This window comes from Peromyscus californicus, unplaced genomic scaffold, assembly GCF_007827085.1.
Source record: "Peromyscus californicus insignis strain IS unplaced genomic scaffold, ASM782708v3 Scaffold_4__1_contigs__length_199733344, whole genome shotgun sequence".
Taxonomy (NCBI): Eukaryota; Metazoa; Chordata; class Mammalia; order Rodentia; family Cricetidae; genus Peromyscus; species Peromyscus californicus.
This window is the reverse complement of record NW_026294562.1, coordinates 48,527,244-48,545,229: the sequence shown is the minus strand read 5'-3', so window position 1 is coordinate 48,545,229 and position 17,986 is coordinate 48,527,244. Positions and strand designations below refer to the sequence as shown.

Genomic DNA, 17,986 nt, shown 5'->3' with positions numbered 1-17,986 from the left:
GTGTTTATTAAATTATATTTTCAACATTTCCTTTTTATGGAAAATTTTGCAAAAATTACAATATTGTTTTATTGTGACAAACCAGTGAGACCTGTCACATTTACATTGCACGTGTCCTGAGAGCCATGGTCCACACTTAAATCTCTTTTCCAGCTAACCTTTACATTTCTTCTTGCTTCTCCGTGGAGCTAAACATTTTTACTTTTTATAAACCCTGGATTGTGAGATCCACATTTAAATATTGGGAATAGTATAAAGAAGTTCTAAAGGGCTAGCATTAGAAAACAGATCTTTCTTGGGATTTCCCAAGGTGGGAAGAGGTTAGGCACTCTTGACTCTATTGAGAGCTTTCCTTAGAGCTTCCTTCACTTCCTTGTTCCTCAAGCTGTAGATGAGGGGATTCAGCATGGGGATTACTGTTGTGTAGAACACAGACACTACCCGATCCTTTTCCGAATCCTGGCCAGAGTTATCTCTCAGGTACATGAAGTTGAGGGTACCAAAGAAGAGCGACACTGCGGTGATGTGGGAGGCACAGGTTGAGAAGGTCTTGGCCCGGCCTCCTGCTGAAGGGATCCTCAGAATGGCCACAATGATGAACAGGTAGGAAATCACAATTATCACCATGCAAGCTGGGATAACAAAAATGGCAAACACAATGATCACCAACTCCTGTGTGTAGCTTTCCCCACAGGTCAGCTTTAACAGAGGAGGAAGGTCACAGAAAATAAAGTCGATTTCATTGTTTCCACAAAATGAGAGGGAGAATGCTGAGATTGTCCGCACCAAGGCACTGAGGAGACCCGCAACGTAAGCCCCAGCCACGAAACTTAAAAGGGCTTTCTGTGTCATGATGGTGACATAAAGCAGAGGTTGACAAACGGCCACATAGCGGTCATAGGCCATGAAGGCCAAAAGGTAGCAATCGATGGAGCCGAAGAAAGTAAACAGAAAAAACTGAGCAACACAGCGTGTGTAGGATAAAGCTGCTCCATGCTCCAACAATATGGCCATTGTTTGAGGAACTGTGACAGAGGAGTAGCAGATGTCCATGAAAGAGAGGTGGCTTAGAAGGAAGTACATCGGGGTGTGGAGGCGGCGATCCATGCGGATCAGAACAATCATACCTGAGTTCCCCAGCAAAGTGAAGAGATAGATAAATAAGAACAAGTGGAACAGAGGTAGACCCCATTCTGGGTGTTCAGTGAACGCTATGAGAAGGAACTCTGTCACCAAAGTCAGGTTCACCTTTGCCATGAAGCCTGTCGTACCTGAGAGAGCATTAGAAACAAGTCAGGGTGCTGCACACAGGATGTGCATATAAGTGCAGGGTAAACTTTCAAACATATTGAAAGTACCTAGGGGCTATAGAGGGGACTTTAAACATGACAGGTCTTAGCTCCTTCCTTCAAGGGAGTTTTATGATAGTAATCTTAGGGCATGGAGGGGAAAATAAAACATATGTGAACCTGTACAGAACAAGAGAGTGGGTAATCCCACTTACACTGCAAAGTAGCTGTGTGAGCCCTGCAGATGAAGCAGAGCCTCGACAGCGATTTGTGGTCATTTTTCTACCATGCAGCTGACCATCTCAGGATTCTGCCCTTTATCCTTGATGGTCCAACTTCTCCCCTATTTCCAACCCTCTTCATCTCTTCTCTGGGATAAATCAATAGCTATTGAACTAACTTCTCTCCCTCACTCCTGAGTCAGAGTAACTTCTTACAAATTATTGCCACATTTTAAAATTTAATATCAATTAAAATCATTATTTCGAAGACTTTAATTTGATCATGTCTCACCCATTTGACAAAAATCTAATCATGGAACCCTGTCAAGAGCAGGAAATTACTTAGCATCCTCAATACATTGGGACTATCTATATTTCCCCTACTTATTTTCTTATGTACCCAACTTACTTCCCAGTCCTCACACACAGTGACACCTCGCTCTCCCACAGTTTCCCCAGATGTACCGAATAATTGGCAGCCTTGATACTCCTCCATTCATGGATGTCTCTGTGCTTCAGCAGAATATCACCTCTGCCTAGAACATCTTGCCTTTCCTATCCCCAGGGCCCTCTCCAGTGCTTACACTACCTTCAAAGTGTTTCTCAGATCATAGGTTTTTGTTTTTTTTTTTTTTTTTTTTTTTGGTTTTTCGAGACAGGGTTTCTCTGTGTAGCTTTGCGCCTTTCCTGGAACTCACTTGGTAGTCCAGGCTGGCCTCGAACTCACAGAGATCCGCCTGGCTCTGCCTCCCGAGTGCTGGGATTAAAGGCGTGCGCCACCACCGCCCGGCTGATCATAGGTTTTTACAAGAAGCCTCCTTTCATTTATTCCTTCTCAAGACAGTAAATGTCCCCTGGGAGTTCATCACTCAGTAAGGGTTTATTATACTTTATAGAATGAAGTTAATAAATAAGATGTGAAACACTTTGAAAAGGGAACAATACTGTGATAGAATTCCAATTGCAAAGTCAGAACATACCCTAAACATGAGAATTCAGTACAACTGATGAAAATTATCAGTGGTTGTCATAAATTCTTTCTAGGTTTTATACTTCTGTCTATAACCTTAAAATGTACTACTTAACAGAAAGAAATTGTTAATTTTCACAAAAAATAGGCTTTTATCAGAACAATACTAGCAATACTAAAAACAAACTGGTAGACTCTATTCTTCCTGACTTATTAATTCATTTAATCTTCACAAAAACTTTATAAATGAATTTTCTTCTTTCTTTGGGTGAAGAAACTAAGATCACAGTTAAGCAACAATCCAAAGACAGCACAGCTAGGAAATGGTCTAGTTGCCATTAGGTACAAAGCTGTACATATGCTAGAAACTGCTTACCTTGTAACTGATTTCACATGATTCCTTGGTTTCTTCCAATAGCTGTTACTTAGAAAATGTCCAGCATGATGTCAAAAAAGTCAAATCGTGATAGAGGCTTGAAGCAAGAGAATAGATTGTCATTTGGCTGAATCAAAATGCAGCAGGGCAGGGAAGATGTTAAAAAAAATATTACAGCATAAATCTTTGGTAGCTAAACCAGTGCTAGACCAAGGTACTGGGGAGAATGGTAAATAAAGGAAATTGGTTCTAGTAACTGGGTGGAATATCAATTAAGATATATGGATCAGACTGACCATCTGATTTCCAGTTTGGCTTTACCCCACTTATCCTCTTTTCTCTTTGTCCTATACTTTTCCTTAGTCTAAACAAGGCCATTTCATTCCATCTACCTGGTGAAGAAGTATTCTGAGTATAATGGGGGCAATAATATCCCAGACTGCAAAAGATTTGCTGATTCCTGTTGGCCTCCTACACTATTAGCTATGAGAATGAGGAAGTCTTAGCTCCTCAATGCCCCTTTCTTTTCTTCAGATTCACACACACACACACACACACACACACACACACACACACACACACACACACATACACACACACACACACACACACACACACACACACACAAGCACCGTATTAATCAACATGAACATAAAAATGCCTTAAAACTCTTCCTACAATAATTCTTGAGATCCTTCTAGCCATCTGCCATAGCAGAGACCTTTTTTTTTGTTTCTGGAATTACTAAATCTAGCCAAGATTCATTCTTCATCCTGAGCGTAGTTCAATTACATACTAGACTTGGTCAGTAAAGGTTGGAGAACAGCCTTTTATTTAAAGATTTATACACTTGCAACTCTAACTCAAACATCTTTAAGAGAAGACACTAATTTTGATTACAAAACTCTGAGATCTCCACACAGTGGTTAAAATGGTCTCTGAGGAGAGGCATCTATTGCTCATGAGATTTTTTAACAAGGCACCTGGTCCCTGTCACAGAGGAGAAAAGACAGCTGCTCCCCGCCACAAGTCACAGGTCCCAAAGCCTAACTATTCATCTCATACCCCACAAACAAAAGAAAATCTTCAAACACACACTTCTTTTAAGGGCATAGGATCATGAGTTATATGGGTTATATGCCTTCATTTCCCCTCAACTACTGTTTTTTTTTTTTTTTTTTTTTTTTTTTTTTTGGTTTTTCGAGACAGGGTTTCTCTGTGTAGCTTTGCGCCTCTCCTGGAACTCACTTGGTAGCCCAGGCTGACCTCGAACTCACAGAGATCTACCTGGCTCTGCCTCCCGAGTGCTGGGATTAAAGGTGTGCGCCACCACCGCCCGGCTCCCCTCAACTACTGTTCTTGTAGTGAGAATCTAGTTAATCTGGTTCATATCTATACTCATTTGTTCAAGTTAATAGATACATATGTATACATATATACATACATACACACACATATAGAAAGTGTGTGTAAAATTTTACAGTTAAAATATTGGTGCTGTATTTATTTTTAATTGATTAAATATTGTATTTTTATATTTTTATTATTTGAGAATTTCATACATGTCCATAATGTTTTGAGTAAATTCAGCCCTTGTTCTATCTCCTCCAATGTTCTCCCTATGCCCCCCATCATTTCTCCTTCCCAACTTCATGTGCTTTCCTTTATTTCTAAATCCAATGATTTTACTAAGTTCTGCCTGTGTGTGCCCCGGCCAGCAGGGCTTCAATGGGAACTCAACCACCCTAAGGACGGAATGATAGGGACAGGAGACACAAAATGAATACACCAAGACAAGATTCTGATCAAGGTGCAACTTTATTTTTCTCCAGGAGGGTTTATATAGTTCCTGCAGGGTGGGGAGAGCAAGAAGCTTTTATCTGCATAGGGTGGGGCAAGCTAACAGGATGTTTGTGTAGGATGTTTATGCAGGGTGTTGACAGGTCAAGGGCTCTGACTCAATGTCCTGTTGCTAGGCAACCTGACTGTAAGATGTTCTAGTTCCCTGTCTTATCGGGGGTCTGTATTTTTCCATTAACTAGAGATTCTGTCCTTGTCCCTGACATGTGTATACAAAGGTGTAGGGTCATCTATTGGAGGTTGTCAAGGACCTGTAGCCACAAAGAAAACTTTCTCTCCCTCCCCAGCAGCCATTAATTGCCAACAACTCCTCAGCTAAGGTGGTACTTCATGAGCCCCTCTCCTGCCTATGCTGGAGTTTAGACTAGTTTGTTCCTTTGCTGAACTTATACATGTAGTCACAACCACTGTGAGTGGTACAAGAATATAGTCTCTTGTCATTGCCAGATTTAAAAAATTCAGTTTGAAGGTCTCCTCCCTTCATTTTTTTAATGCCATTCATGTGTAGGCTGAGAGGAAGACAGTATAGCTAAATATTTATCATTTCAAAGTCAAATTTTTAAAATAAGTAGATTAGAAGTTGAGAAGAAAAAAGGAAAGCCATTTTTAAAATATTGACTATTTCTACTTCTAAAATGTTATCTGTGAGCCTATTTGGTGGCATGTGACTTCAAGTCCATCATGTGGGAGGGTAAGGAAGAAAAACCTTCAGTTTGAGGCTGGGCTACACTATGTGACTAAACAACAGTGATAAAATAAAGAGTGAAAAATATTTTATTTAAGGATGGCACTTTCTTTAAGAATGTTGTTTTTACATGAGATAAGGGAAGCCTAGCACAGAACTTTATACTGGCTAGGTAGTCCATAGTTTCATTCATTTATTGATATGTATCGCTGACAAAACAATAAATGCTATTGCCTCATGCATGTTAGTCTCTTGGGACTGGACAGATGGGTCAGTAGTTGAGATCACTTGTGCTTATAGAGGAGCAGGATTCAATTCCCCACACCCACATGGCAGCTCACAACAATCTGCAACTCCAGTTCCAAGGAATCCAGTGCTCTCTTTTGGTATTTTTGGGAATTGTATGCACACAGTATCCATATATGCATGCTGGCAGAACACTCATACACATAAAATAAAATTTGGATGTTAAAAATTAAGCAATGTCTGCCATCACTAAAGCTCATTTTACTCTGCCTTGTGTATTCCAGAAGCAATTGTACATGGATCCAATACTTGAAAAATCATTCATTTGTCTGTTTTAGACATTTCAATAAGCATACACTAATTATATAAAATGATGACCCAGGTTTAAGCATAGTTGGTTTTGACCTACAGAGTAGAAACTGGGAGGAAAGTGAAGCAGCTGATTCTCACTACCACCAAGAAAGAAAACTTTAGTCTAATATTTTGTACCTGTGTTTGTATTTAAAATTTCCCTGTAATGAAATAGACCAGGAGATTAATTAAAGAAAATAACAATTTTGATAACTGGCATAGTCTGTAGACCCAAGAAAAATTAGACTTTACACTAGTTATTGTGCACAAATGCAAAGGCAGATACCACCAAATTATATTTTGTCAACTTTACCACTTTTCCAAGAATCAGTCCCAATTTTACATCATAGTCATTCACCTCCTAGCTTTCTCTTTCCTACAATGAATTTGAGAAGCATCATGCCATATCTCACAGAATATACCACCATGCACTAGAATATGCCAATTGTTTCTAACACACTTGAGTCTATGCTCCTCCATTTCCATCATCACTGACCTCCTTTCCAATCCAAACAACTGTAGGAAAGGGGGCTTTTTAAAATTCAGAACTAACATTTCCTATCTTGCTCTTGAAATAAAATTCACAAGTCCCTAAGCAAACCTGAAAAGGCTCTGTGCCCTGGCTTCTCCCGAATCCACCACTTCTGTTTCATACCAAGGGTCCCTCTGTCTGGCTTCTCTTCAGTGCATCTGGTTTCACAGAATCTTGCATTCATAATTATCCCAGTCTGATATAGTCTCCCCTTCTCAGGAAAACAGCATACTTAATCCTTTAGTTCTCTGCCTACATGTTTGTTCTTTGGGGATGCATTTTTAGCCACACCAGACTATGTTAAAGCCTTATCACATCATTTAACAATGACCTATGATTCTTATTTTTGTTAATTTTTTTTCATTCCACTTTTCAAAACTTTAACAGTTAATTACCATTATAATGGTCTGGTATGGTATTATATGACTATGTCCCATATTTCAAATTCCATTCAGGATAACCCATATGTATTTTATTATTTACTTTATTTACTACCATGGTCCAGTCAAATATCATCTCCACTACAAGTAGTCTCTATATATTTGATGAAATGATGAACAAGGTTGTGAAGTTTTCATGGAGATATTCCCAAGTAATAGTTCTAGCACATAATAGAGGTCATTTAAAGGTGATAGATTTGTCCTTCTGTTTTCTGACAATAAAGTAAATGTCCTAGAGGAGATGAGAGAAGATGGTGGTGTCCATCATGAAAGAATAGAAAATAACCTGGATTAACTGAAGCATCTGTCCATGACTAATGATGAGAAAAAATATAGAACTTCTGACCTTTAGTGATCAAAAAATAGTATAATGTTATATGTGTGATTCATACATTAAGATCAAACAGTTTCCAATAATTAATATAAATCATGACTTCTTCCCTTTACTCTGCAGCATCTTGACTTTATGCCCTCTTGGAAAGTAAGCAAGCATACTCTAGTTTATCATTCCTGAATCATAACTCCTTTCCATCCAGTCATCCTTCTTTAGTCTGCTACTTCTATTCCTCAATAACAAACACTTAAATTGTTTATGAGTGAATGTTCAGTTTCTTTGTTCAGTGTTGATATCTGCTTAACCATCCATAACTGAAGAGTTTATCTTAATCCCATAAGAAATGTACAGTAGTTTGTAATCATCATAAGTTAAAGAAAAAATGAGTTTTATATGAAACAGTGAATAGCTGACTAAAACTCTCAACAATATCCAGGACAGATATGAAAAATAAATCTTACATTTTATAACATGTTTCCATTTGTAAAGGTCCTTTACATTGATTCCATCTCTCTTGAACTGGGCTAAAGATCTCTTGACTTTTCTTGACATTCAATCATAGCAAAGAAGAAAATTTTCTCCTTAAAATACTATTATTTTAATTATGTAATCATGTGTATGTGAATGAGAGAGAAAGAGAGAGGGGGGAGAGAGAGAGAGGGAGAGAGAGAGAGAGAGGAAGAGAGAGAGAGGAAGAGAGAGAGAGAGAGAGAGGAGAGAGAGAGAGAGAGAGAGAGAGAGAGAGAGAGAGAGAGAGAGAGAGAGAGAGAGAGAGAATGAGCATGGAGGCCAGAAGATTCTGTGGATCTGTAGCTATAGGTAACAGTCAGTGCTTGGGACTGAATTTGAGGCCTCTTCATGAACAAGATCCACTAGCAACTATTGAGCCACTCCTACAGCCTCAATAAAATTTTATGTGTGATAAAATGATACAAAGAATTTCTTGCTCAAAATCACAGAGCTAATAAAGTTCTAGAAGCCAAACTTCCATTTGCTGTTTCAATATATCAGTGCAGCTATGAAAGCGGAGTCATATACCAAGAAGACAAAACAAAGAACCAAAGGACTGTTAGGAATTTCTGGACTTGTGGAGATTAAGTCTTACTCTCCTTGGGAAACCTTCATTCTTTTGAAAGCTTTCTTCAGAGCCTCCTTTACTTCCTTGTTCCTCAGGCTATAGATCATAGGGTTCAGCATAGGGATCACCACAGTATAGAATACAGACACAATCTTGTCTTCCCAGAGTGATTTGCCCATGTTGCCTTTCAAGTACATGAATATCAGTGTTCCAAAAAAGAGAGCCACTGCAATCATGTGAGATGCACAAGTGGAGAAGGTCTTGGCTTTGGCCCCTGCTGTATGAATCTTCAGAATAGCCCAAATAATGAATAGGTAGGATACAAGAATCACTGACACACTAGTTGTGATGACCAAGAAAGCCAAAAGGAAGATCACCTGTTCTCGTGACTTGGTCTCACTACAGGCAAGCTTCAGCAGGGGTGGGAGGTCACAAAAGAAGAAGTCAACCTGGTTAGATTTACAAAAGGAAATGGAAAAGGTACACCCAGTCCGGACCACAGTATTTACCATTGCACCAGAGTATGCTGCAGCAACCAGGCCAAGGCGAGTCTGTGGTGTCATGACCATGGCATAGAGGAGGGGACAACACACAGCCACATAGCGGTCATAGGCCATGACAGCCAAAAGGAAGCACTCAGTACTAGCATACAAGGTAAAAAAGAAGAACTGGGTAGCACAGCGCTCATAGGTGATGACCATCTTATGAGTCCCCAAGGTCTCCAGCAGCTGAGGCACAATAACAGATGAGTAGCAAATATCCAGGAAGGACAGGTGGCTGAGGAAGAAGTACATGGGTGTGTGGAGCCGAGAATCACTCTGAATTAGCATGATCATGCCCAAGTTTCCTCCCATGGTGATGAGATAAAAAGCCAGAAATGTGAAGAAGAGACCTAGCTGCAGCTCTGCCTGAAGCTGGAACCCCATCAGAATAAATTCTGTCACCCTGGTGCCATTGTCTGCCATAAAGCAAATGTCACCTGGGGAAACAAAATAACAGTTAATAAGATACCACTGAAAATTAATTAGGGTGACTACAACCTGCTTGGTTATCCATAATAACCCTTATTTGCAAACACATCACTATTTTCACAAGCTTGGTTACACTTTGTCTACAAATCCTGTGAAGTACATAATGTTGTTTTAATCCCACTTTTGACAGAAGAATGCCAAAGAGGTAAAGTGACTTGGCCATCCCACAAAGCTTATTAATTAGGAAACGGGCAAATCAAGGCTTAGTGCTCTGTTTTCAGGGACTTCCAAACCTCTGAAGTTCATATTGACCTCATGTTCAGCCAGAAAAAGGTTTCCCAGAAACAATGATGGAATAATATAGGTTTAAAATCCCTTCAGACTTTGAACAAATTAATTAATCTTTCTAAACATGAACTTCAACCCCTACTCCTGCAAATGGTATAATTTTGTACTTTATAGCTGAATAAAACATCATTGTGTATATCAACCATATTTTCCATATTTACTTACCTGGTGATGAACATCTAGGCTGGTTCCACATTTTGGCTATTGTGATTATGACAGCAATAAACATGGGTGTGTGTCTCTGTGGCATACTTTCATGAATCTCTGGGTACACACTCAGTATAGTTTGGTCAGACTGTTCTAGTGTTAGTGGTTTGATAAGCTATTATGATGGTTTCCATAGTGACTGAGCCAGTTTACATTTCAAACAACAGTGTAAGAGTTCCTCTTTCCTCAGATTCTCACCAGCAATGTTTTTAGTGCTTTTTGTTGTTGTTGTTGTTGTTTTTAATGAGAACTCAACCTCATGCATGCTAAGCAAGTTTTCTTCCACTGAACTATACCCTAACCCTTCTTGCCACTTCTTTTTAATCTTGAAATAATCTCATTAAATTCCCGGGCTGACCTTGAGCTCACTTTACAATTAAAGAAGACCTTGAATTACGATCATCTTGCCTCACTCTCCAGAATATTGAGAATGTAGACTGATGCTACCAAGCCTCGCTGTCATTTATCTTCCTAATGACAGCCATTCTTATTCATGCAAGATGAACTCTGAAATTTGTTTTAATTTGTATTTCTGTGTTGGCTAAGAATGTTGGACTTTTTTTCATATATTTATTGGCTCTTTGTATTTCTTCTTTTGAGAATTGCCTGTTCTGTTATTACTATTTTGTTGATTGGATAACTTAGTTTTGAGTGTTTAATATTTGAGGATCTTTATAAACTCTAGGTATGAATCCCTTATGATGCTTATAGTTAGCATCCTGTTCTATGGGATGTCTTTTTTTCTTTGCTGTAGTTATGGATGAAAGGGGTCAGGGACTTGAACAAGAGGATTAAATGGAGAGGGGGAGAAAAGAAAAGGGTAAGAGACATAATATGGGATGGGACAGCTAAAACTAAGAACCACTGAGGAATCATACAGAAACTTACTGTAGTAGAAGCTTCCTAAAATATATACATACATGAAAAAAGTCTAAATTGAATCACCAAATAATATGGGGGCCCAACTTATACATCTCTCATAATAGAATGAAATCCCCAGTGCCAGTAACGGGTTACATCTTGAGTTGGATAAAAAGGGCACCACAGAAACCCCCAAACAACCCAGGTTTTTGCTAAGGCAATTGGTTGTTCTCCATAAATTGATAGTAAGGTCCCATTGCTAAAGACAACACGTACATAACACATTGAACATAGAGAAGTCTAGCTGATGCCTACCTAGAGCCTACTAACTAGTATTCAGGGTACCAGAAGGTACTCTGCATCCTACCATAGAAGAAGGTCAACACCAAGCCAGCTACAAACCCTTTTACCTGCAGTGGTGACTTAACTATAATATATATTAGTACAATAGAGACACAAACATTGTAGGAGTAACCAACCACTGACTTACTGGATTTAAGACCTACTCCATGAAATGGAACCCAAACCTGAAATTGGTCAAGAATCTAAGATCAGACAGGGTATGGATCTAAATGAAAACCAAATACTGTTGTTGTGCTAAAGGAACATACAAATAAAATAACCCCCACAACATCTTTCTCTACCCATAGATCAGTGTCTTACTCAGCCATCATCAGAGAAACTTCCTCCTGCAGTAGATGGAAACAAACATAGAGAATCACAACTGGACAGTGTTCAGAGAGTGAGACATATCATAACATTCAGTCCTAAGTGGGATGTTTCCATCAAATTCCTCCCTTCAGAGATCAGGGAACTCTGTAGAAGAGTAAGCAAAAGGATTGTATGAGCCAATGAGACTGGAAGATAGCCAGGAAACAAGGACTTCTAGGCACAACAGGACTGGCACATATATGAATTCACACAGATAATGGCAACACTCACAGGGCCTGCACAAGTCTAAGCCACATGGGTCCCCATATTGAGAGAAGAAATAGTCCCAAGTTCTTATTCCTAACCTAGAAGTTGTCTCTTTAATTGATAAGATATTACAAAAGAAAATTAGTTCTCTCCAAAAGTTTCTCACTAGGCATACAAAACACTCCTAAAGGCAGGTCCCATGTCCAGTAAGTAGTAAGTAGCCAACACAAAATTAACTCAAAGGGAGTTTTGGAGATTTTTTTCCTACAATGCTTTACCTGGCATTTTATCTTACAAGTCTTTTGCTTATACATTATGGTTTCTGATTTTGTGTTCCTATTGGATTTCTGTGTATGTTAATGTGTGAGTATCTGAGTCTGTAAATATTTCTTGTACTTTGTGGGCTCTTTTTCTTCTGACTGTTTTACCCTATTCTGGTTTGTTTGATTTTATTTTATCTTATTTTATTTCAATTTTAGATGCTTGTTTGCTTTCTAATGAACAAGTCAGGAAGAAACGGAATGGATCTGGTTGTGGGGGGGGGGGGTGCTAGGAGGATATGGGAGTAGTTGGGGGAGAGGAAACTGTAATCAAAACATTGTCATGAGCTGTTACAGGTCATGATGCATATACAACATATGACAATTGATATTCATGTGTCAAATCACCAGATGAATAATTCTCTGATGGAGGAATCCTGTTCAAACAAAACTTATGGGACAACAGACTCTGGAAACTGGCTGCTTCTGTCTGCAAATTCACATCTGCAAAAGCAGTCATGGAATCTCCCCATTACTGTGAATTTTCATGTAATGTGTACATGTAACCTCATGATTACATCTCAATCTTTTGGGCACTTATATCTGTGGACTGTCTGAAGATGACTCCTCATTAAGCTGTATAATTTTGATAAATAGAAAATATACTAAGATATGCTTCCTAACTAGAGCTATTATCCCATGAGGACTGTTTTATATCAATAGCTCAGTCTGACATGGGAAAATTACAGTATTCTTAGCTACAAAGATAGCCTTTATGCAATTAGCTGATTTATAACCTCAAAACAAATTCAAAACAGACTAAATGCCCCTATATATGAATTCATAAGATAAACCTCCACAGAAAATACACAAAGACAAATCCCTAGGTGTCTTATTGTAGAAACAAGGTCAAGCATGAAGCAACTTTGAAGCCAGTTTCCCCACTTGCTAAAAGTCTGGCTGATAACACAAACCAACCACCTATTCCCTGAACAAATTTTTCAGGCAATTAATTCTATGCACAAGCTTCTAACTTCAGATTTTTAATATAAGATTCAAGGGTCGAGCCGGGCGGTGGTGGCGCACGCCTTTAATCCCAGCACTCGGGAGGCAGAGCCAGGCGGATCTCTGTGAGTTCGAGGCCAGCCTGGTCTCCAAAGCGAGTTCCAGGAAAGGCGCAAAGCTACACAGAGAAACCCTGTCTCGAAAAACCAAAAAAAAAAAAAAAAAAAAAAAGATTCAAGGGTCAGCTAACTAACTGTTTACTGTTTGGGTCTCCAATAAAAATTAATCAATTATCCAAGTCCAGAGAAAAATAGTTTTATGACCAGCTATCCATGGGGAAAGTTTCACAATGAGCCAGAGATACAGAGGAAGGAGTTACAAGTACCATTCTTTGTGATCTGGAGTTGCAAACAGGATAAAAAAATATATTTTTCGGTTTGGGGTGCTTTCAATGTCACTGACTGGGAAAGTGTCAAACACCATGTCCCTGCCTATGGGTTTCCATGGTAAATGGCTCTGCTCCTTACCATTTGCTCAGGAAATGTACTATGTCCCTCAAATGTAGCTTTTTATTGCTTTTCATTGGGGTAATATATAAAGGGAGGCAGAAAAAAAGAAGAGGTAGAAGAAGAGAACTTGAGAGAAATAAAGAGCATGACCATCAGTACATTTGTGAACTTTTATTCCCTCAGATTAATAAGAAGTATTCCTAGTCCTACTGCTCTGAGGACATTCTATTTGCAACCCTGGAGCAGCTCTGGGAGCTGGTCTTTCAGGATGCAATAATATATATTGTATGGGGAAAAAATCTATTTTCAATTAAAAAAATGTCAAGATCAGGTGGCTATAGGTGGATTCATTTATTTCTGGGTCCTATTATTTTTAAAGAACAGAAATAGACACATAACTCTATCTATATTTGATCTTCCTACCATCCTACCTCACCTCCTTGAGTCCTGGGATTACAGCTGTGTACAACACCTAGCTTTGAGGTTTGGTTTTGATGTGTTTATGAGAAAAATGGACTTAGATGCTATATAGACAGCCAAAAGGAGCAAACACTCATAGAACCTTTAGAGCACTTTGCTTGGCTGATCCTCCCTCTCTGTCCTGCCAAACATCATCACATATTTTCAAGTTCTCTAATTCCCAATGACTTGCCCCATCTTTTTAATGCCATATCATTATCAATCTTTAATGCCAGATCATTATCAATTAGGGAGATGCATGAATCAAGGCATTCCAGAACTGCAAAGCTCATTAAGAGACAAAGCTGGCTCCTTGAGATTAGAATTATGGTACAGATGGGGTTCTTGCCAGGCATCAGTACATCCCTGGCTCTGCCTTTCTTATACTCATCATTTGTGGCACTGAAATGCTATAATGAGGGCTTCGTGCATCATTCTACTTGTCCTCTTCACATAGGTGAAATGAAATTTGAATTTACAAAAGATCTCACATGGATTTAGATAAATAATGAAGTAAAACTCTGATTGATATTTGACAAAACCTGACTTAATGGTGGAATAAAGGTCAGTGTCTAGTGGATTGCCCCCACATCTGGGATTTTTTATAATGTAAATGTTTTGTTTGTTTTTTTGTATTCTTAAGGAAAAATCTTATTTTTTTTCTCCTCCCAAAACAATGGTTTGTTCTGTTCTAGGGAGTTTGTGAAGGGGCTAGAAAGAAGCCTCTGCAGTTACAAGCATGTACTATTTGTGCAGAAGACCCCAGTTTAGTGCCCAGCACACTTGTTAAGCAGCTCAAAGATACATGAAACTCCACCTTTAAGAGTTCTGATAACTTCTTATACCCTTAGAGGACAGGCACACAATTGTGCACATATCCAAACACAGATACATCATTTTTAATTATATTTAAAAGACAGTCTGTGTCAATCATCCTAAAAGAGGGGAAAAATAATTTGTATTCATGCATTAATTCAGTGAATATTTACTGAGAACTCATCATGCATCAGACTTCTTCTAGAAGCTTGGAACAAGACAGACAAGATCCATGTATTCATGGAGCTCTCATTCTAACTGAACCACACTTACACATTGCATATTTTACAAAGATAATAAATATATATTTACCTTGACAAAAGAACATAGTTGCTGTTCAGTGGGGGAGCTGCAATGTGTGGGTAATTAAGAATAAAAGTGAAGAATTTTTTAAATATCATTTAAAAGGGGCTGGGGTGATGGCTTGATATGTAAAGGAAGCCTCATTTGCTTTAGAAAGAAGATAACTTTGAAATAACCAGCCTAATTTTATTGTATTTACATTCTTCATTTAGAGGGAGAAAGTGTCTTGCTGCACAGCCCAAGCTGTTCTCAAACTTACTATGTAACCAAGCTGATCTTGAACTTCTGATTCTCTTGTCTCTTTTCCCAATGATGGGATGCCATGTGTATGTTCATCATTTTTCTATCTATAAAACCATCTCTAATGTTGAGTACATTAAATAGAAAGAGGTACTTTCAAATCCTAAAATCCCAAATAAAAACCATGTCTATCTTCAAATTCACTATCATTTTATCCATTGACAATAATAATGGCTGACATTAATGTTTTACTCACTGTAATAAATACTGTCCCAAATATTGTATATAATCTGCCTCATTTACTTCTTATAATATTCCTGCACAGTAAACTTTATAGACAATTTATGGACAGACAAACAGGGTTCTGTAGTGATGAAATAACTTGATTTAAGACAACCGCTAAGCAGGGATTTGAGTAACACCCCATCAGCCTGCAGGATAACACTTCCATCCACTGTTCCATTATTCACAAGACTGGTAATACTGAGTGTTACTGTGCAGTAAGCACTTTTTATGGACAATATTCTTCTAGTGACTGTGCATACATTAACCTCTTGTACTTGAGTAAGGATGGAAGTAGTGTTAATTAAACTCTAAAATTATGGCCGATGTCTCTAATTCTGAGCTGAAAACACTGCATATGTTTGCCCTCCTGTAACATCACCTTTCTCTGCATTTCTATCTCCAAAGAGAGATCTAGGGATACCCTCAGAGTAAACTCTTATTTCACAGAGTAAACACTTAGTGCATAATCTTTACCCACCTGAAACCATCTGTTCCAGGACAACTACAAGACAAAAGTCATGTGAACATTCATTCCCTGGTGAACATTCATACTCTTACTATCTGCCTACTGATGCTCTCTATTTGCCAACAACCAGCTCCTCTTTTTTTAATTTATTTTGTCTTGCTGTATGTTGTGCATTTTTATAAGGCTACTTAAATATTTTGGGGAAAATGCATTGATGAATGAATAAATAAAAAACAATTAGCTCTATCGGTATCAGGCCAGTAAGAGTATTTCCAGATGATTTGCCCAAAGAATTCTGTAAAGATAACTCATAAAGAGTGATTCAAGAAGTTTACAAGTAGAACTCAATTCAAGATCATCCACAAAGGTGGATCTAAAAGCAAAGTCCTAGAGAGGCCCACAGAAATCCACAAAGATACCCCCACAACAGACTGCTGGCAATGGTCAAGAGACAGCCTGAACTGACCTACTCTGGTGATGGGATGGCCAAACACCCTAATTGTCGTGCTAGAAACCCCATCCAATGACTGAGGGATCTGGATGCAGAGATCCATGGCTAGGCCCCGGGTGGAGCTCCGGGAGTCCAATTAGTGAGAAAGAGGAGGGTTTATATGAGCAAGAATTGTTGAGACCAAGATTGGATAAAGCACAGGGACAAATAGCCAAACGAATGGAAACACATGAACTATGAACCAATGGCTGAGGGGTCCCCAACTGGATCAGGCCTTCTGAATGGGTGAGACAGTTGATTGGCTTGATCTGTTTGGGAGGCATCCAGGCAGTGGGACCGGGTCCTGTGCTCATTGCATGAGTTGGCTGTTTGAAACCTGGGGCCTATGCAGGGTCGCTTGGCTTGGCCTGGGAGGAGGGGACTGGCCCTGCCTGGACTGAGTCTACCAGGTTAATCTAAGTCCTCGGGAGAGGCTTTGCCCTGGAGGAGGTGGGAATGGGGGGGGTGAGCTGGGGGGAAGGGGAAGGGGCGGGAAGGGGGAGAACAAGGGAATCCGTGGCTGACATGTAGAACTGAATTGTATTGTAAAGTAAAATAAAATTAAAAAAAAAGAAAAAAAAGAGTGATTCAAACAAATCTGATGGGGAAAATGCAAGTATTCAAGAGAGAAAGTGAAAAAGCTTGGGAGATATTTAGGTCTTGCTACCACAACCAACTTCTGAAAATTTAAATCAAGAACCAGCAAAATGCCTTAACAGGTAAAGGTGCTTGCTGCCAAGCCTTCTGACTAGAGTTCAATCCCCAGGATCCACACAGTGAAAGGAGAGAACCAAGTCCTATAAGTTGTCCTCTGACCTCCACACGTATGCGAGTGATACATGAGCCCCTTCCTCCCAAATACACAAATAACTAAAGCATAATAAAAATCAAAATTACAATTACACCACCTTTCTCTTAGAGAGAGGGGATATCAGGATACACCGTGAAGAAGAGCAGAGTGGGCTCAGTGATTAAAAGTACACACTGCTCTTGCAGAGGACCTGAGTTCTGTTCTTGGTACCCATATCAGGCAGCTCACAAATGCCTGAAACTCCAGCTCCACAGGATGAGTCTCTCAGTTGGCACTGCACTCACATGTAGACACACACACACACACACACACACACACACACACACACACACACACACACACACTTAAAAGCAAAATATGTCTGACTATGGTCTGAGTATGTTCATCATCATGTCCATTTTGGAATGGGCTAAAGAAGGTTTGAAAAATTGAATATTTCTCAGTGGATCCTGAACATTGAAGGAGCTGCCAAATGTTGTACATACCACAACCTTGACATGGAATGCACTGTCTCGGTTCTTAAATTGATCCAGAATGGTTTGTATTTCTAGACAGAAAAAAACAATTAACTTCCAAATAGCTAAGTCTGGGGAAAACGAACAGTTAGTCCGCAAACTCTCCAGGAAGAAGAACCATGGCTTTGTGGGGTTGCAGA

General features: G+C 39.2%; 2 protein-coding genes across 2 annotated transcripts; both read right to left on the bottom strand.

The window, feature by feature from the left end:
- Positions 1–321: 321 nt before the first annotated feature.
- Positions 322–1,257, bottom strand: LOC128095165 (olfactory receptor 9Q1-like). The gene has a single exon (XM_052713938.1). The coding sequence runs from the start codon at positions 1,255–1,257 to the stop codon at positions 322–324; it is 936 nt and encodes a 311-aa protein (XP_052569898.1).
- A 7,148-nt stretch (positions 1,258–8,405) lies between these two features.
- On the bottom strand, positions 8,406–9,347 carry LOC128123749 (olfactory receptor 9I1-like). Its single transcript, XM_052760066.1, has one exon. The coding sequence runs from the start codon at positions 9,345–9,347 to the stop codon at positions 8,406–8,408; it is 942 nt and encodes a 313-aa protein (XP_052616026.1).
- Between the last annotated feature and the right edge of the window lie 8,639 nt (positions 9,348–17,986).

Bases quoted from the DNA above. Each gene is read 5' to 3' on its own strand.
- LOC128095165 (XM_052713938.1), bottom strand. From the start codon at position 1,257: ATGGCAAAGGTGAACCTGACTTTGGTGACAGAGTTCCTTCTCATAGCG.
- LOC128123749 (XM_052760066.1), bottom strand. From the start codon at position 9,347: ATGGCAGACAATGGCACCAGGGTGACAGAATTTATTCTGATGGGGTTC.